This window comes from Oncorhynchus mykiss, chromosome 18 (genome assembly GCF_013265735.2).
Source record: "Oncorhynchus mykiss isolate Arlee chromosome 18, USDA_OmykA_1.1, whole genome shotgun sequence".
Classification (NCBI taxonomy): Eukaryota; Metazoa; Chordata; class Actinopteri; order Salmoniformes; family Salmonidae; genus Oncorhynchus; species Oncorhynchus mykiss.
The window spans coordinates 16,311,052-16,332,222 of NC_048582.1; the positions used below are offsets into that span (position 1 = coordinate 16,311,052).

Genomic DNA, 21,171 nt, shown 5'->3' on the forward strand with positions numbered 1-21,171 from the left:
TTCCTACTGAGCCTATACCCACTAGACTTTTACTGAAGCTCACACATGAACTCTAAATATACTCTCACACATGAACTCTATATATACTCTCTCACATGAACTCTATATATACTCTCTCACATGAACTCTAAATATACTCTCTCACATGAACTCTAAATATACTCTCTCGCATGAACTCTAAATATACTCTCTCGCATGAACTCTATATATACTCTCTCACATGAACTCTATATATACTCTCTCACATGAACTCTAAATATACTCTCTCACATGAACTCTAAATATACTCTCTCGCATGAACTCTAAATATACTCTCTCGCATGAACTCTATATATACTCTCTCACATGAACTCTAAATATACTCTCTCACATGAACTCTAAATATACTCTCTCGCATGAACTCTAAATATACTCTCTCGCATGAACTCTATATATACTCTCTCACATGAACTCTATATATACTCTCTCACATGAACTCTAAATATACTCTCTCACATGAACTCTATATATACTCTCACACATGAACTCTATATATACTCTCTCACATGAACTCTATATATACTCTCTCACATGAACTCTATATATACTCTCTCACATGAACTCTATATATACTCTCTCACATGAACTCTAAATATACTCTCACACATGAACTCTATATATACTCTCTCACATGAACTCTATATATACTCTCTCACATGAACTCTATATATACTCTCTCACATGAACTCTATATATACTCTCTCACATGAACTCTATATATACTCTCTCACATGAACTCTATATATACTCTCTCACATGAACTCTATATATACTCTCTCACATGAACTCTATATATACTCTCTCGCATGAACTCTATATATACTCTCTCGCATGAACTCTAAATATACTCTCTCACATGAACTCTATATATACTCTCTCGCATGAACTCTATATATACTCTCTCACATGAACTCTATATATACTCTCTCGCATGAACTCTATATATACTCTCTCGCATGAACTCTATATATACTCTCTCGCATGAACTCTAAATATACTCTCTCACATGAACTCTATATATACTCTCTCGCATGAACTCTATATATACTCTCTCACATGAACTCTATATATATACTCTCTCGCATGAACTCTATATATACTCTCTCGCATGAACTCTAAATATACTCTCTCACATGAACTCTATATATACTCTCTCGCATGAACTCTATATATACTCTCTCACATGAACTCTATATATACTCTCTCGCATGAACTCTATATATACTCTCTCACATGAACTCTATATATACTCTCTCACATGAACTCTATATATACTCTCTCGCATGAACTCTATATATACTCTCTCGCATGAACTCTAAATATACTCTCTCACATGAACTCTAAATATACTCTCTCACATGAACTCTATATATACTCTCTCGCATGAACTCTATATATACTCTCTCGCATGAACTCTAAATATACTCTCTCACATGAACTCTATATATACTCTCTCGCATGAACTCTATATATACTCTCTCACATGAACTCTATATATACTCTCTCGCATGAACTCTATATATACTCTCTCGCATGAACTCTAAATATACTCTCTCACATGAACTCTATATATACTCTCTCGCATGAACTCTATATATACTCTCTCGCATGAACTCTATATATACTCTCTCGCATGAACTCTATATATACTCTCTCACATTCCCTGCATCGGCCTAGTTGGCTGTGTTTGATGTTCGTGGGAGAGAGATGTAACTAATTACTGAAACCTCTATTACTGTCTCTGGGGAGGTAGACCTCTTGAGCACGCTCTCTCTCTACATCTCTCTCACTGTGGAAAGACACGCGCTCTCTCTCTACAGCTCTCTCACTGTGGAAAGACGCGCTCTCTCTACATCTCTCTCGCTGTGGAAAGACACGCGCTCTCTCTCTCTCGCTGTGGAAAGACACGCGCTCTCTCTCTCTCGCTGTGGAAAGACACACGCTCTCTCTCTCTCGCTGTGGAAAGACACACGCTCTCTCTCTCTCGCTGTGGAAAGACACACGCTCTCTATCTCTCGCTGTGGAAAGACACACGCTCTCTCTCTCTCGCTGTGGAAAGACACACGCTCTCTCTCTCTCGCTGTGGAAAGACACACGCTCTCTCTCTCTCGCTGTGGAAAGACACACGCTCTCTCTCTCTCGCTGTGGAAAGACACACGCTCTCTCTCGCTGTGGAAAGACACACGCTCTCTCTCTCTCTCTCGCTGTGGAAAGACACACGCTCTCTCTCTCTCGCTGTGGAAAGACACACGCTCTCTCTCTCTCTCTCTCTTGCTGTGGAAAGACACGCTCTCTCTCGCTGTGGAAAGACACACGCTCGCTCTCTCTCTCGCTGTGGAAAGACACACGCTCGCTCTCTCTCTCTCTCGCTGTGGAAAGACACACGCTCGCTCTCGCTGTGGAAAGACACACGCTCGCTCTCTCTCTCGCTGTGGAAAGACACACGCTTGCTCTCTCTCTCGCTGTGGAAAGACACACGCTCGCTCTCTCTCTCTCTCGCTGTGGAAAGACACACGCTCGCTCTCGCTGTGGAAAGACACACGCTCGCTCTCTCTCTCTCGCTGTGGAAAGACACACGCTCGCTCTCTCTCTCTCGCTGTGGAAAGACACACGCTCGCTCTCTCTCTCTCGCTGTGGAAAGACACACGCTCGCGCTCTCTCTCTCTCGCTGTGGAAAGACACACGCTCGCGCTCTCCATCTCTCTCGCTGTGGAAAGACACATGCTCGCTCTCTCTCTCTCGCTGTGGAAAGACACACGCTCGCGCTCTCCATCTCTCTCGCTGTGGAAAGACACACGCTCGCGCTCTCCATCTCTCTCGCTGTGGAAAGACACACGCTCGCGCTCTCCATCTCTCTCGCTGTGGAAAGACACGCGCTCTCTCTCTCTCGCTGTGGAAAGACACACGCTCTCTCTCTCTCGCTGTGGAAAGACACACGCTCTCTCTCTCTCTCTCTCTCTCTCGCTGTGGAAAGACACGCTCTCTCTCGCTGTGGAAAGACACGCTCTCTCTCGCTGTGGAAAGACACACGCTCGCTCTCTCTCTCTCTCTCGCTGTGGAAAGACACACGCTCTCTCTCGCTGTGGAAAGACACACGCTCGCTCTCTCTCTCGCTGTGGAAAGACACACGCTTGCTCTCTCTCGCTGTGGAAAGACACACGCTCGCTCTCTCTCTCTCGCTGTGGAAAGACACACGCTCGCTCTCTCTCTCTCGCTGTGGAAAGACACGCTCGCGCTCTCCATCTCTCTCGCTGTGGAAAGACACACGCTCGCGCTCTCCATCTCTCTCGCTGTGGAAAGACGCACTCTCTCTCTCTTACATTTGAGTCATTTAGCTGTCTTAGAGGAGCAAATATAGTAAAGTGCCTTGCTCAATGGCACATCAGCAGATGTTTCACCTAGTCGGCTCGGGGATTCGGACTAGCAACCATTCGGTTACAGGTCCAACGCTCCTAACCGCTAGGCTACCTGCAGCCCTTCTTCCTCTCTGTGAGGTGGAAGCTTCAAAACGGCACCCCATAACCAACCTCTCCTGGACAAATCAGTTAGAAGCTTCAATGATCCGTATCATCTCGTGTGCGTTGAACCTGTGTTAGAGGAGACACCATACTGAGTCCCTCTGTAGGTGCTTATCCACACACACACGCACTAGAGGTCGACCGATCATGATTTTTCAATGCCGATACCGATTATTGGAGGACCAAAAAGGCCGATACCGATTATTGGAGGACCAAAAAGGCTGATACCGATTAATCGGCCAATTTTTGTATTTTTATTTTTACATTTGTAATAATAATTTGTAATTAATCGGTTGACCTCTAACACACACACACACACACACACACACACACTCTGACTGGCTCAGTGAGCTGAGAGGAGCTGTTTGGACTAGCACCTTTGAAAGACCTGGCGAAGGACCAGCGTTAGGGGTGTAAACACAGTGAATGTAACCTCTAACCTCTGTGTGTTCCTTCCTGTAGGCCCTTTGTTCGCTGTGGCCATCCGCTCTGACACCACCACTCTTTATCCCTGGGAGACCGCCAAGATGGTGTGTGCCCTCAGCGTCTCTGGAGCATCCCCCAAGTCAGGTAGGGGACGACGCGCGCACACACTCTCATCAGGTGATAACTGTATCCATAAGACACAACCTTCCAGTGTTGAGACAGACTGAGTTAATTAGTTTCTTATCAGCTCTCCTGTTCACATCTCTCCATCCTCTCCTCCCTTCCTCCTGTCCTGCCTCTCCTATCACTGTTCTCCCAGCTCAGGGAGGAGTGCAGTGTGATCTCTTATTGGAAGTAATTCTGTCTCATTCTCTCTTATCAACTCTATCACTTTGTCTTCCTCTCCCTCCCTCAGCTATTAGATTACCTAACTCTGTGTCTCTGTCAGTCTGTCTCCTTTCTCCTCCTCCTCTCTGTCTCTTTCATATTGTTATCGTTCTATATTCTTCAGTCCAGTCTAACACGAGACCGGTCAGAGATCAGAACAAAGTGTTCTGCTCATAGCAGCTGTGTGTTTGTCTGAATGTGATTGTGTGATTATGCAAGGGGGGGTCATCACTTTTCAGAACCCCAGCTGTCGGTGTGTGTATGGATTCACATGCATACACACACATACGCCTTCCTGTTATTCACGTGCATATCAGAGAACGTAATGGAATGTCATGGTAATCTTATGGTCAGTTGCAGCTTCTTTTCCTGATGGTGGAACATAGCAGTTAGTTACCTACAGGGAGACAGCTGGAAGGCTGCAGGGGAATGGTATTACTGAACTACACTGTTAGTTAGTTACCTACAGGGAGACAGCTGGAAGGCTGCAGGGGAATGGTATTACTGAACTACACTGTTAGTTAGTTACCTACAGGGAGGCAGCTGGAAGGCTGCAGGGGAATGGTATTACTGAACTACACTGTTAGTTAGTTACCTACAGGGAGACAGCTGGAAGGCTGCAGGGGAATGGTATTACTGAACTACACTGTTAGTTAGTTACCTACAGGGAGACAGCTGGAAGGCTGCAGGGGAATGGTATTACTGAACTACACTGTTAGTTAGTTACCTACAGGGAGACAGCTGGAAGGCTGCAGGGGAATGGTATTACTGAACTACACTGTTAGTTAGTTACCTACAGGGAGACAGCTGGAAGGCTGCAGGGGAATGGTATTACTGAACTACACTGTTAGTTAGTTACCTACAGGGAGACAGCTAGAAGGCTGCAGGGGAATGGTATTACTGAACTACACTGTTAGTTAGTTACCTACAGGGAGACAGCTAGAAGGCTGCAGGGGAATGGTATTACTGAACTACACTGTTAGTTAGTTACCTACAGGGAGACAGCTGGAAGGCTGCAGGGGAATGGTATTACTGAACTACACTGTTAGTTAGTTACCTACAGGGAGACAGCTAGAAGGCTGCAGGGGAATGGTATTACTGAACTACACTGTTAGTTAGTTACCTACAGGGAGATAGCTAGAAGGCTGCAGGGGAATGGTATTACTGAACTACACTGTTAGTTAGTTACCTACAGGGAGATAGCTAGAAGGCTGCAGGGGAATGGTATTACTGAACTACACTTAGTTAGCTACCTACAGGGAGACAGCTGGAAGGCTGCAGGGGAATGGTATTACTGAACTACACTTAGTTAGTTACCTACAGGGAGACAGCTGGAAGGCTGCAGGGGAATGGTATTACTGAACTACACTGTTAGTTAGTTACCTACAGGGAGACAGCTGGAAGGCTGCAGGGGAATGGTATTACTGAACTACACTTAGTTAGTTACCTACAGGGAGACAGCTAGAAGGCTGCAGGGGAATGGTATTACTGAACTACACTGTTACTCTGTTAGTTACCTACAGGGAGGCAGCTGGAAGACTGCAGGGGAATGGTATTACTGAACTACACTGTTACTCTGTTAGTTACCTACAGGGAGGCAGCTAGAAGGCTGCAGGGGAATGGTATTACTGAACTACACTGTTAGTTACCTACAGGGAGACAGCTGGAAGGCTGCAGGGGAATGGTATTACTGAACTACACAGTTAGTTACCTACAGGGAGACAGCTGGAAGGCTGCAGGGGAATGGTATTACTGAACTACACAGTTAGTTACCTACAGGGAGACAGCTGGAAGGCTGCAGGGGAATGGTATTACTGAACTACACTGTTACTCTGTTAGTTACCTACAGGGAGGCAGCTGGAAGGCTGCAGGGGAATGGTATTACTGAACTACACTGTTACTCTGTTAGTTACCTACAGGGAGGCAGCTGGAAGACTGCAGGGGAATGGTATTACTGAACTACACAGTTAGTTACCTACAGGGAGACAGCTGGAAGGCTGCAGGAGAATGGTATTACTGAACTACACTGTTACTCTGTTAGTTACCTACAGGGAGGCAGCTGGAAGGCTGCAGGGGAATGGTATTACTGAACTACACTGTTACTCTGTTAGTTACCTACAGGGAGGCAGCTGGAAGACTGCAGGGGAATGGTATTACTGAACTACACTGTTAGTCTGTTAGTTAGTTACCTACAGGGAGACAGCTGGAAGGCTGCAGGAGAATGGTATTACTGAACTACACTGTTAGTTAGTTACCTACAGGGAGACAGCTGGAAGGCTGCAGGAGAATGGTATTACTGAACTACACTGTTACTCTGTTAGTTACCTACAGGGAGACAGCTGGAAGGCTGCAGGGGAATGGTATTACTGAACTACACTGTTAGTATGTTAGTTACCTACAGGGAGACAGCTGGAAGGCTGCAGGAGAATGGTATTACTGAACTACACTGTTACTCTGTTAGTTACCTACAGGGAGACAGCTGGAAGGCTGCAGGAGAATGGTATTACTGAACTACACTGTTACTCTGTTAGTTACCTACAGGGAGACAGCTGGAAGGCTGCAGGAGAATGGTATTACTGAACTACACTGTTACTCTGTTAGTTACCTACAGGGAGACAGCTGGAAGGCTGCAGGAGAATGGTATTACTGAACTACACTGTTACTCTGTTAGTTACCTACAGGGAGACAGCTGGAAGGCTGCAGGAGAATGGTATTACTGAACTACACTGTTAGTATGTTAGTTACCTACAGGGAGACAGCTGGAAGGCTGCAGGAGAATGGTATTACTGAACTACACTGTTAGTATGTTAGTTACCTACAGGGAGACAGCTGGAAGGCTGCAGGAGAATGGTATTACTGAACTACACTGTTAGTTAGTTACCTACAGGGAGACAGCTGGAAGGCTGCAGGAGAATGGTATTACTGAACTACACTGTTAGTATGTTAGTTACCTACAGGGAGACAGCTGGAAGGCTGCAGGGGAATGGTATTACTGAACTACACTGTTAGTATGTTAGTTACCTACAGGGAGACAGCTGGAAGGCTGCAGGGGAATGGTATTACTGAACTACACTGTTAGTATGTTAGTTACCTACAGGGAGACAGCTGGAAGGCTGCAGGGGAATGGTATTACTGAACTACACTGTTAGTATGTTAGTTACCTACAGGGAGACAGCTGGAAGGCTGCAGGGGAATGGTATTACTGAACTACACTGTTAGTATGTTAGTTACCTACAGGGAGACAGCTGGAAGGCTGCAGGAGAATGGTATTACTGAACTACACTGTTAGTTACCTACAGGGAGACAGCTGGAAGGCTGCAGGAGAATGGTATTACTGAACTACACTGTTAGTATGTTAATTAGCTCATGGCTTTTTTTGGTTAGAATGGCATTTTGTCTTCTCAGTCGACGGCAGAATTTTCTCAGACAGTGGTGAGAGCTTTCAGGTGTAGACTAGGCTTTTGTTCCATCCCAGCACTGACATACCCAATTCAACCAATCAGCTGATTATCAAGACCTCTGGTTTAGTTGAATCAGGTGTTAATTCATTAGAGCTAGGCTGGAGTAAAAGCCTTCAGACCCTGACCTGTAGCTTTAAGAATTCCATGAGTCAGACTTACCTTCGTATTAACTTGGTCATGATGCCTCACAATCGGTATTGTGACGCACTATTCAAGCCAAATTGTTCCTACTGATACTAAAACGGATACATCTCGTTTCCTTCAGGTGTGGCAGTGGTTTGTTTAGTTTAGTCATGTGCCGACTGATACGGTATTGCCCAACCCTGACGTCTGCGTTGTCTTAAACTCACGTGGGTAGGTGTGTGTGTGCTGTCGTTTAGTCATGCACCGGATGGTGTTACCCAACCATTATTGTCTTAGCGTGCGTGCGTGCACACACACACACACACACACACGCACTATTTATTCCTTCTCTTACAGAGGTGAGGCATATTTAATCCCCATATTAATGCTGTTGGTGTCGGATATGTGAGGTGCTGTAAAACTGTCAACAATACCACATGAAACCAAATGGCAGAGAGACTTGGGGAGCAGAGTTCTAGGAGAGGAACTGGATAGTAGCTGGCGTGACTGATGGTTTGGTGTAAATGTTGAGTAATCCACAGTGATACCCTATATAGCAGGTATTCCCAAACAAAATTCCCAAATGTCGTCAGGTGTATGTATAATAAAAGCGTGATTCACATTTAAAACAAATATATACACTACTGTCCAAAAGTTTGGGGTCACTTAGAAATGTCCTTGTTTTTGAAAGAAAAGCTCATTTTTTTTGTCCGTTTTAAAATAACATAAAATTGATTAGAAATACAGTGTAGACATTGTTAATGTTGTAAATGATTATTGTAGCTGGAAACGGCAGCTTTTTTTATGGAGTATCTACAAAGGCGTACAGTGGCCCATTATCAGCAACCATCACCCCTGTGTTCCAATGGCACGTTGTGTTAGCTAATCCAAGTTTATCATTTTAAAAGGCTAATTGATCATTAGAAAACCCTTTTGCAATTATGTTAGCACTATCGTTCAAAAGTTTGGGGTCACTTAGAAATGTCCTTGTTTTTGAAAGAAAAGCAATTTTTTTTTTGTCCGTTTAAAATAACATCAAATTGATCAGAATAGTACAAATAAAGAAAAACCCTTGAACGAGATGTGTGTGTGTGTGTGTGTGTGTGTGTGTGTATATATGTGTTTATTTACTTACTTACTACCGGTCAAAAGTTTCAGAACCTTTTACTTGTTCAAGGATTTTTCTTTATTTTTACTATTTTCTACATTGTAAAAAATGAACAAAATGATTTGAATATTTTTATTTGTGCTCTGGTTCTAAAAGAGCTCTTTGTCACGTCCCATGAGCCGGGTTGTGACAAATACTCACACTCAGTCTTATGTTTAATAAATGTATCGTATAGTGTGTGTGTGTGGCAGGCTTCCAATGATGGCAAAAACCAGTGTGCTGACCCTGGTGCTAGAGGGGGGTACAGCTGACCCTGGTGCTAGAGGGGGGTACAGCTGACCCTGGTGCTAGAGGGGGGTACAGCTGACCCTGGTGCTAGAGGGGGGTACAGCTGACCCTGGTGCTAGGGTCACTGCTCTATAGAAAGGAGAGGGACTGGATAGTACCTGACAGGACTGATGGTTGGGTGTAAGTGTTGAGTAATCCACAGTGATACTCTATATACATGTACAGTGCAGGAACAAGCCTGAGCAGGAGAATCACATTCCTATGCAGCACTGGAATGGACCTACCCACAAGACCTTGCGTCACAGACCACAAGATGACACAAAGCCACCTTTCCTTGTTTCCTTTCCTAGCTGATATAAATGGACAGATGGATTAAAAAATATATATATTGGTCTATCATCATGTCCTTTCAGATTAGTGGACGTCAAGGAAATGCATATATATTAGATCATTAGGATGCAGCCGGTGTGGTGATTGTGTGAGACCGACATTCTGTTGGTGGAAATGTTGCACTTGTGAACTGATGCTGTTGAGAAAGCTAGCTAGCTGTTGGCCTGGCGTGTTGATGCCTGCTGACCAAGACTAACGGGAGACGTCAGATGTTCACAACGTAAGGAATGCACAGCAAATGTAAGGAATGCACAGCAAATGTAAGGAATGCACAGCAAATGTAAGGAATGCACAGCAAATGTATAGAAGTGTGTGAGTGTTTGGGACACGAGGATGTTGTCATCAAAGAGCAGAGTTTTTGGCATCAGTTGAAGCTGACAAGCAACAGCTGTTTTTCTCAGATGCTGTCGTGTCTCTGTACCCTGTCTCTGTACCCAGAGTACGGAGTCTGTTTCCTTAGGGGAGACACTGAAGACTTTGTCCCTGCTTGTGCCAGTTGCTGCCATGAGAGGGCACAACATAAAAAGGACAACAGGAGGTTAAATTAAGATCAAGAGAAAGATGGAACATAACATTGTTTATTGGTTATAATTTTCTTTGAATGGAGTGGAATATGGACTCGGCCCAGTACCGCATCACATCCGGCCGTGATTGGTAGTCCCATTGAGAAGCGCACAATTTCCCCAGCGTCGTCCGGGTTTGGCCGGGGTAGGCCATCATTGTAAATAAGAATTTGTTCACTGACTTGCCTAGTTAAATATTTAAAAAAAAATGTAAACCCACTAAAGAAGCATGTAAACGTCTGACTAGGATTGAACCATCCTTTATGACTAGAGTAGTTCACTGAGTCTGTCTAGTCTCCTCTCCTAGCCTGCCCCACAGAATCAAACTAGCCTGCCAACCCTGTTCTCTTCTCCTCTACAGCCAGTAATTAATAGTTCTATTCCATGGTCCATTACCCCCTCACAGGGAGAAGAGGAGACTGGAGAGACCTCCTAAAGGACTGGTGAAGAGAGAACGGTCTAACTCACTGGTGCAGGGAAAGAGAAAGGCTCTCACTCAGGCCATTAAGTCCTTCTGGTAATAAAGGGGAGGACGGCTTGAGCATAGAAATAGAAGGGGTAACAGAACAGAACAGACATGAGTTGTGTGTCAGATGGCACCCTACTGCACGATATGTCTCTTTAGATCAGCCCATAACTCTAAGAAATACTACATTTTCCACATTCCACCCAAATATTGGCGACACAATAGAATTTACGCGACGTCATGACTTGTTAGCGTCAATTCCAAATGAGACACCCAAAATGGCCGCCGCCCGTCGGTCATGGCCCGTTGCTCATAATTGGAATGGCCGTTCTGCTCATTGTGATTCTACGAGGTCCATGCAGTGTTTAGTATTCCTGTGTGCTGTGTTGTAGCAGCGCTTTATGGCCCACATGTAATAGACTTTGTTCTATCAGACATCAGTGGCAGTATCCCTGTTGAGTTCTGTGTTCTGGATGCCTGTAGTGTCTCTACCACTATTGGTCTTTACCTTCTGCTGCTGCTGGCAAAACTAACTAACTCCCCCCTCTGGGGATCAATACATGGAATGAACCAATCAAATGTATTTGGTTCAGTTCATTTCAATGTGAAGACAATCTACTTTTATTTCTCCTTGGCGGTTCCTGGTGTTGATGAGATGGAGGGGAGGATAGAGGAGGGGAGGATAGAGAAGAGGAGGTGGAGGGGAGGATAGAGGAGGTGGAGGGGAGGATAGAGGAGGTGGAGGGGAGGATAGAGGAGGTGGAGGGGAGGATAGAGGAGGTGGAGGGGAGGATAGAAGAGGTGGAGGGGAGGATAGAAGAGGTGGAGGGGAGGATAGAAGAGGTGGAGGGGAGGATAGAAGAGGTGGAGGGGAGGATAGAAGAGGTGGAGGGGAGGATAGAAGAGGTGGAGGGGAGGATAGAAGAGGTGGAGGGGAGGATAGAAGAGGTGGAGGGGAGGATAGAAGAGGTGGAGGGGAGGATAGAAGAGGTGGAGGGGAGGATAGAAGAGGTGGAGGGGAGGATAGAAGAGGTGGAGGGGAGGATAGAAGAGGTGGAGGGGAGGATAGAAGAGGTGGAGGGGAGGATAGAAGAGGTGGAGGGGAGGATAGAAGAGGTGGAGGGGAGGATAGAAGAGGTGGAGGGGAGGATAGAAGAGGTGGAGGGGAGGATAGAAGAGGTGGAGGGGAGGATAGAAGAGGTGGAGGGGAGGATAGAAGAGGTGGAGGGGAGGATAGAAGAGGTGGAGGGGAGGATGGAAGAGGTGGAGGGGAGGATGGAGGAGGTGGAGGGGGAGGATGGAGGAGGGGGAGGATGGAGGAGGTGGAGGGGAGGATGGAGGAGGTGGAGGGGAGGATGGTGGAGGGTAGGATGGAGGAGGTGGAGGATAGTGGAGGGGAGGATGGAGGAGGTGGAGGATAGTGGAGGGGAGGATGGAGGAAGTGGAGGGGAGGATGGAGGAGGTGGAGGGGAGGATGGAGGAGGTGGAGGGGAGGATGGAGGGGAGGATGGTGGAGGGGAGGATGGAGGAGGTGGAGGGGAGGATGGAGGAGGTGGAGGAGGTGGAGGGGAGGATGGTGGAGGGGAGGATGGAGGTGGAGGGGAGGATGGAGGAGGTGGAGGGGAGGATGGAGGAGGGGGTGGAGGGGAGGATGGAGGAGGGGGGGGATAGAGGAGGGTAGGATAGAGGAGGGTAGGATAGAGGAGGGTAGGATAGAGGAGGGTAGGATAGAGGAGGGTAGGATAGAGGAGGGTAGGATAGAGGAGGTAGAGGATAGAGGAGGGTAGGATAGAGGAGGTAGAGGATAGAGGAGGGTAGGATAGAGGAGGTGGAGGGGGGGGATAAAAGGGCCAGTGGAAGGAATTTTACAGCATTGTGTTGTGGTAGGGATCAAGCTTGTTAATGGGAACACTGGTGATGATAAGGTAATTGTTTTGTTGCTACGCGTGCGGTTCAGAGAGCAGTATATTCAAGGAATTACAGTCCACTGAAACAGCTGGGACCAATCTGAGGCAATGTGACGATGTGTGTGTGCTCGCAGGCATATGTGCATGTGCGTGAGAGAATGTTATCTGCAGGGCCTGGTACAGGGGGTCTTGGCAGGTTCCTCTTCTTTTTGTTTCTCTAAGGTGTGGTGGGTCACCTTAATTCCTCTTTAGATATCTTCTATTTGGATAGGGTAATGGGTGTTCATACAACTCCAGGGGTGTTATTTCAATATCTTCATGTTCTCTTCCTGTCCTTTGTTATAATTGTATTCAATGTCAAAGGAGGCAAACGGTGGCTTTATGAAGCTTTATAACTTAGTTCCCATCTGAAAGGATCTCCTAAGTGGCTTCATAGAAACGCTCTGCTTACTATTCAATATAAAAGGCCCAGCTACCAAACTATTAACCCTTTACACTCACAGCCCCTGTCATCCCATAAACTGGTTGAAAATGGCAGATTTGGTCATTAATGAGCACCTCAATTGGAATGCAGGGGCTGTACGGTAAGATGTTGTATATGACGTCAGAGCTCAAGCTGTCTGCTTTACAGCGTTGTATGAGTTTCAACTGGCAGACGTTCTGAACAGGTTTCTACAACGGGTGGTTTAGAGTTCCCATTGTTAGAGCCTCTCCTGCCCATGATATGAGACAACATGCACATGGTCCTGTTCATATAAAGTGGCATTGTTTACATTGTTACCTAGCAACGTACTACCACTACTACTTTTTACAAATACTAGTCTCAGCACCTGTAACTCGTCGTGGATGATTTTGGCTACTTTAGTAATTTAGTTTGTAATCTGAGTGAGGGGAATGCTGTAAATCTAGAGGAGTCCGTGTGTTCTGAAAGATGAGACGTTGAAGGATTATAATACCGGTTTGATGTCATAATGTGTACTTCACATTTTAAAATGTATTTTTAATGTAGGACTGTATTTTATAACTACTAATGTTGGCAATAGAACGGCCTTTCAAACGATGCACACCTGAACCACGTTGAGCTTTATAATGGGCCGTTTTTTGAATGACATACATGTTACTGACACTTTCCCTCGACTGAGATGTCAAGAAGGCAGAGCAACGCCTTATCATGGACCTCTTCCCATTTAAGCAACCATTTTCTATGTTACTGAATGTATCCAGAGTATTTTTAGATTTTCGTTATGAGAAATGCTGCAAAAAGTACTGTAAATGTAAAATGCACATAAAAATGAAGTGTACAGTCGTGGCCAAAAGTTTTGAGAATGACAAATATTAATTTTCACAAAGTCTGCTGCCTCAGTTTGTATGATGGCAATTTGCATATACTCCAGAATGTTATGAAGAGTGATCAGATGAATTGCAATTAATTGCAAAGTCCCTCTTTGCCATGCAAATGAACTGAATCCCCCAAAAACATTTCTACTGCATTTCAGCCCTGCCACAAAAGGACCAGCTGACATCATGTCAGTGATTCTCTCGTTAAGACAGGTGTGAGTGTTGACGAGGACAGGGCTGGAGATCACTCTGTCATGCTGATTGAGTTCGAATAACAGACTGGAAGCTTCAAAAGGAGGGTGGTGCTTGGAATCATTGTTCTTCCTCTGTCAAACACGTGCCGTTATCATTGCTTTGCACAAAACGTGCTTCACAGGCAAGGATATTGCTGCCGGTAAGATTGCACCTAAATCAACCATTTTATAGGATCATCAAGAACTTCAAGGAGAGCGGTTCAATTACTGTGAAGAAGGATTCAGGGCGCCCAAAAAAGTCCAGCAAGCGCCAGGACCTTCTCCTAAAGTTGATTCAGCTGCGGGATCGGGGCACCATCAGTACAGAGCTTGCTCAGGAATGGCAGCAGGTAGGTGTGAGTGCATCTGCACGTACAGTAAGGCTAAGACTTTTTGAGGATGGCCTGGTGTCAAGAAGGGCAGCAAAGATCCACTTCTCTCCAGGAAAAACATCAGGGACAGACTGATATTCTGCAAAAGGTACAGGGATTGGACTGCTGAGGACTGGGGTAAAGTAATTTTCTCTGAATCCCCTTTCCGATTGTTTGGGGCATCTGGAAAAAAGCTTGTCCGGAGAAGACAAGGTGAGCGCTACCATCAGTCCTGTGTCATGCCAACAGTAAAGCATCCTGAGACCATTCATGTGTGGGGTTGCTTCTCAGCCAAGGGAGTGGGCTCACTCACAATTTTGCTCAAGAACACAGCCATGAATAAAGAATGGTACCAACACATCCTCCGAGAGCAACTTCTCCCAACCACCCAGGAACAGTTTGCAACTATTGACTCTTTGCATCAACTTCATGTAATTGTCAATAAAAGCGTTTGACACTTATAATTACAAGCATTTCATACTTCAGTATTCCATAGTAACATCTGGCAAAAATATCTAAAGACACTGAAGCAACAAACCTTGTGGAAATTAATGTTTGTCATTCTCAAAACTTTTATTTTTCATATTTGTTCTGTTAAAGAAAATTCAATTTGGCCCTATCCATCTAGTCCAAATTCTAGGAGTGAAAAGGGTTAAGACTGACAACAGCCCAGCTACCACACTATCCCTTTAAGACTAATGTCCACTGACCAGTCCTCAATTAGGTCTGCAGGAATCGGCCTGATTGGTCCGTTAGTCCAGCGGTCCTCTACGTTTAGGCTCGTGTCACATCCAGTCACCTCTTGAATCCGGACACCGAGGTTGTGGAAACGAGGGGTCGCTGTGCCCTCCGTTCCATCTCTATAAATATAGTTGTCTTTCCCCATCTTATTCATCATCATTACCATCAGCATCTTTATATTTTTCACAAAGTAGGCCTTGTATTAGCATTTTTAATGGACAAATATTCAGTCACACATTGTCAATTGAATACGAAGTGAAAATGTTACTTAAAGTTAGGATTCACCCCATAGTACCTAATTATTTATTTTTACTTCCAACTCTCCAGTGGCGAACTCTGTATTGGTGGTTAAGATGTCCAGTAATTAGAGGCTGCTGGACAGGATATCAAATCTGACTGAAGAAGTCATACCACATTCTGGGTCACTGGCACTGCCCCCTCTCTCGTTTTCTCGCTCTCTCGTTGCTCTTGTTGCTCTCGCTCACTGCTCTCCCTCGCTCTCTCATTGCTCTCTCATTGCTCGCTCTCTCATTGCTCTCTCATTGCTCGCTCTCTCATTGCTCTCTCATTGCTCGCTCTCTCATTGCTCTCTCGTTGCTCTCTCTCTCTCGTTGCTCGCTCTCTCTCGTTGCTCGCTCTCTCTCGTTGCTCGCTCTCTCTCGTTGCTCGCTCTCTCTCGTTGCTCGCTCTCTCTCGTTGCTCGCTCTCTCTCGTTGCTCGCTCTCTCTCGTTGCTCGCTCTCTCTCGTTGCTCGCTCTCTCTCGTTGCTCGCTCTCTCTCGTTGCTCGCTCTCTCTCGTTGCTCGCTCTCTCTCGTTGCTCGCTCTCTCTCGTTGCTCGCTCTCTCTCGTTGCTCGCTCTCTCTCGTTGCTCGCTCTCTCGTTGCTCGCTCTCTCGTTGCTCGCTCTCTCTCGTTGCTCGCTCTCTCTCGTTGCTCGCTCTCTCTCGTTGCTCGCTCTCTCTCGTTTGCTCGCTCTCTCTCGTTGCTCGCTCTCTCTCGTTGCTCGCTCTCTCTCGTTGCTCGCTCTCTCTCGTTGCTCGCTCTCTCTCGTTGCTCGCTCTCTCGTTGCTCCCTCTCTCGTTGCTCCCTCTCTCGTTGCTCCCTCTCTCGTTGCTCCCTCTCTCGTTGCTCCCTCTCTCGTTGCTCCCTCTCTCGTTGCTCCCTCTCTCGTTGCTCCCTCTCTCGTTGCTCCCTCTCTCGTTGCTCCCTCTCTCGTTGCTCCCTCTCTCGTTGCTCCCTCTCTCGTTGCTCGCTCTCTCGTTGCTCGCTCTCTCGTTGCTCGCTCTCTCGTTGCTCGCTCTCTCGTTGCTCGCTCTCTCGTTGCTCGCTCTCTCGTTGCTCGCTCTCTCTCGTTGCTCGCTCTCTCTCGTTGCTCGCTCTCTCGTTGCTCGCTCTCTCTCGTTGCTCGCTCTCTCTCGTTGCTCGCTCTCTCTCGTTGCTCCCCCTCTCTCGTTGCTCGCTCTCTCTCGTTGCTCCCCCTCTCGTTGCTCGCCCTCTCGTTGCTCGCTCTCTCTCGTTGCTCCCTCTCTCGTTGCTCCCTCTCTCGTTGCTCCCGCTCTCGTTGCTCCCTCTCTCGTTGCTCCCTCTCTCGTTGCTCCCTCTCTCGTTGCTCCCTCTCTCGTTGCTCCCCCTCTCGTTGCTCCCCCTCTCGTTGCTCCCTCTCTCGTTGCTCCCCCCCTCTCGTTTCTCCCCCTCTCGTTGCTCCCCCCCTCTCGTTGCTCCCCCCCTCTCGTTGCTCCCCCTCTCGTTGCTCCCCCTCTCGTTGCTCCCCCTCTCGTTGCTCCCCCTCTCGTTGCTCCCTCTCTCGTTGCTCCCTCTCTCGTTGCTCCCTCTCTCGTTGCTCCCTCTCTCGTTGCTCCCTCTCTCGTTGCTCCCTCTCTCGTTTCTCCCCCCTTCTCGTTTCTCCCCCTCTCGTTGCTCCCCCCCTCTCGTTGCTCCCCCCCTCTCGTTGCTCCCCCTCTCGTTGCTCCCCCTCTCGTTGCTCCCCCTCTCGTTGCTCCCCCTCTCGTTGCTCCCTCTCTCGTTGCTCCCTCTCTCGTTGCTCCCTCTCTCGTTTCTCCCCCTCTCGTTGCTCCCCCCCTCTCGTTGCTCCCTCTCTCGTTTCTCCCCCTCTCGTTGCTCCCCCCTTCTCGTTTCTCCCCTTCTCGTTTCTCCCCCTCTCGTTGCTCCCCCCCTCTCGTTGCTCCCCCTCTCGTTGCTCGCTCTCTCTTCCCCTCCTTTTCTTGTTCTTTTTTTCTTCCTCTTCTCTAGAACATCTTATTCTTTATTTTCCTCTTGTTCCTCTTTGTCTCTTTCTGTGAGATGTTATCTAAAGGTGGCTGTAGAGACACACACATAGTATTGATGTGTAATCTGTGTGTGGGTGGGACAGTAATGATAGTGCCTTTTAGACACATTAATGACCGGTTAAAGCTGCTCCTCTAGACCTTTGCTAAGAGCCCCTAGCACAGTGATAGCATGTCTACATGTAGAGTTTTCTTCAGATCCATGAATTCCCATCACAGAGCAACATTGAGACGGTGGCAACACCCAAAACTAACTGTAGGTTCAGCGATAGACTGATAAAAACTTTGGCCTCAACCACATGGGAAGGATTTCTATAAAATACTTTACATTTTCTCCTCCCCCTTCCACTTCTGTGTCTCCATCCAGTCCCTTCCCCCTCTCGTCTCTCTCTAGCCAGTCTCCCCTCCATGTCTCTCCCTGTCGCTCTGGCCAGTCTCCCCTCCATGTCTCTCCCTGTCGCTCTGGCCAGTCTCCCCTCCATGTCTCTCCCCGTCGCTCTGGCTAGTCTCCCCTCCATGTCTCTCCCTGTCGCTCTGTCTCCCCTCTTCCTGTCCCTACATCCACAGTTTCAATCTGCTGATGTTAGCTATATTAAATAAACCCAATGAAGTGGTTTTAATAGAATTCTCTCCTCTTCCTCCCTCAGATGACCTGTCCTACGAGGTACGTTGGTACCTCACGCGGCTGAGAGGGGGGAACAAAGGCACCCTACTGGCCAGCGTGGACCGCTTCGGTCTGGTCAAGAAGGAGGCGCGCAACGCCAGCAGTGACGTGTCCCTGGAGCGCACAGACACACACACCTACGCCCTGAACATCCACGCCACCCAGGACAGCGACAGCGGGGAGTACCACTGCCAGGCCACGCCCTGGTACCTGTCTGCCTCCACAGGGGCCTGGACACACGGGGCAGAACTCACCTCTACCAGGGTGTTCCTCACTGTACGATTCCCCAGTGAGTAAGGATGGGGGGGGGGGCACTGTGTGTGTGTACAATAACTAACACTTTCTCTCTCTTTCGGTCTGTCTGTCTCCCTCCAGTGTGGGACTCTCTGAAGCTGCCTCTGCTGTACGGTTCTGTAGCCTCTGTGTCCGTGGGGCTCTTCTCTCTCCTCCTGGGTTTCATCTGTGCCCACTGCTGCTGCCGCAACACCACACACACCCCCCGCTCACGCAACAAACTCATGGACCTGGAGATGGATTGACTAGCACAGGCCCGCTGGAGCGACCACAGCTTCTCCAGCTGATTAACTACCAGCACGCGCACGTTACCGCGCCGGCACATTACCACGGCAACGGCAGACAATTGACCAATCACAGCCCTTCGGGTGCGCTCCGTGGAGCTTTTAAGCGCACCAACGGGAGAGGAGGAGAGACAATAGGACATTTACTGTGGAGCTGTAGAGGGGAAAAAAACACTGAACTGAATCAACTGCTAAAGAAGAGTGCAGGATATCTAGTCTGCCTATGTGAACGTATTGATGTTAGGTATTGCACAAAACAGCCCTGGAGTATTCCTACCTTAGTGGACTTTGTCTACGTTTGTCCTCATCACTAGTTTTTGAAATGAGACTTTTAAATGGAGGTGTGTGTGTGTGTGTATACCATATTTGTGCTGTTTGCCACACCTGAGGCTGGGAAAGAGAGCCGCTTTACCCGTTTTGTCCTGCCCTGTTCCTGGTGTGATGTCATCCTGGTGCGATGACATTTCAGTGACTCGACAGCAACTAGCCAGGTTCCTTGGTGCACGTTGATGACCTCAGAGGCTCTCCTCTAGAGCGAGTGAAAGACACTTAAGGACCCAGAGCTCACCTGCTGTAACCCCCTACACTGACACTGGTGCTACCCCCACTGTGAAGGACATTGATGTTATGTTGGACCTAGGGTTTATATGGGGCAGGTTGAGGAGCAAGCTGGCCAATAAGAGAGTGGATTAGTGGTGGTGACAGGAGTGGTATGATATGGACTGACACAGTCAGAGGGAGACATTGTTTATATAGGTAGCATACTGGATTAATGCGTGGAACCAGCTGGAACCTGCAGTGCTCCACACACTCTCCCAGCCAATGCCTGGCTCTAGCTGAAGAGTCCCAAAGTGGCTTCCTCGTCTCCTCTCCTTCATCTGCACTGATCAATAAACACAGGATGGATCTAAGCAATATAATGGTTGAAGCCTACCTGTTTCATTCCCATCAGTGCAGATGAAGCGAAGAAGACGGGACGAGGAAGCCAGAGCATGGAGATACACCCCTGGAATGCAATGGAGAAGGATTAGAGATGTCAATAAACCCATTCCTGAAAGCAACCTCCATGTCACCTCCCAGTTTAGTAGGGGCCAGTCCCTTAGGGAGTCTTCTTCCCCTGTCTCTGGTAGAGTACAATAGCTGTGTCCATAGAAAGGACTATGCTGTGTTTGTATGGGGCTGGGGCTCTCAGGGCTGTTGTGTGTGTTCCTGGGGTTAGTGGTTGGCCCAGCAGTATTCTGCCCAGCGACAAAGACCAGCCCTACCCTCTACTAATTACCCCAACCTAGACCCAGAAGGCCCTTTTAGAATGGTCCTGTACCTGATGTCAACTACCACCACTGAAATGCTACCCTGTCTGTACACACACACACACTCTATATGCTGTCAACACTCAACATACTGACATGCACACCAACAGTTAAACACACACTCCTCTTATCCATTGCCATGTACCCCAACATCTACAAATAAAATCACACTCCTCGTGCACACGCACATACAACCCTACACACACACTGTCCTGTATACACACTGCCAATGTAACCCTGAGTGAATGCACATCTTGTGAGAGGCACCAGCTGTATCTAGGTTCTGGCCAGGTACCAACTGGGGCTTTGGCTCTGGGATCTGACCTGGTTTAACTCACTAGCGCCCCCGATGGGAGAAGAGCTGCTGTGTGCCAATCAATAAACCAGGGCCCTGTTAAAATACTTCGAAATTGCATCCTTCCTTATCTGACATGACTGGATTGGTGAAAGATGTGTAGTGGAACCCTGGCTATCAGCTGCCATACATCTGTATGAGATCAGACATGTACTTGAAGGAAAGAGATGCAATTTATAGTATTGGTATCAGGCCTCGAGCTGTCCTACTGTGTGGGTGAAAGGTGTCCCTAAGCACTGACCCAAGGTCTGTTCTGTGTGAAACCTTGTAAGTATTTAGTTCAGGTTTGGACTTGGGGAAGCTGATCCGAGATCTATTCGAAGAACCTCCCTAAAGTCTAGAACCACAGACCGATAGGACAACCGCCAACACAAAACACTGCAAGTTCTTTTTAAAAATCCTTACTGTCATTTTATTTTTTGTAATTTGAAATAGATTTCTAAGTCTTTTTGTAAATGATTGTAAAGCCCAAAATGGATTTTTATCTAACATGAATATCTTATTCTGTGCCGATGTTTTTCTGGGTAACGATCAATCAGGGTTTTTTATGATTCGCCTCTGCTTCCAGGCCTCTGAAAAACTTCAAATATTTCTGCCAGAATAAATGTTTTATAACAGTA

General features: G+C 47.2%; 1 protein-coding gene across 3 annotated transcripts in view; it reads left to right on the forward strand.

Moving 5' to 3' along the window:
* The window catches only part of LOC110497062 (prostaglandin F2 receptor negative regulator), a 43,342-nt gene extending 22,171 nt beyond the window's left edge, over positions 1-21,171 (forward strand). For all 3 annotated transcript variants that reach the window (XM_036952024.1, XM_036952025.1, XM_036952023.1), the window contains exons 9-11: positions 4,020-4,127; positions 18,292-18,597; positions 18,684-21,171. In XM_036952024.1, the coding sequence (XP_036807919.1) occupies positions 4,020-4,127; positions 18,292-18,597; positions 18,684-18,847 (578 nt within the window). In that variant the 3' untranslated portion in view covers positions 18,848-21,171. The remainder of the gene's footprint in view (positions 1-4,019; positions 4,128-18,291; positions 18,598-18,683) is intronic.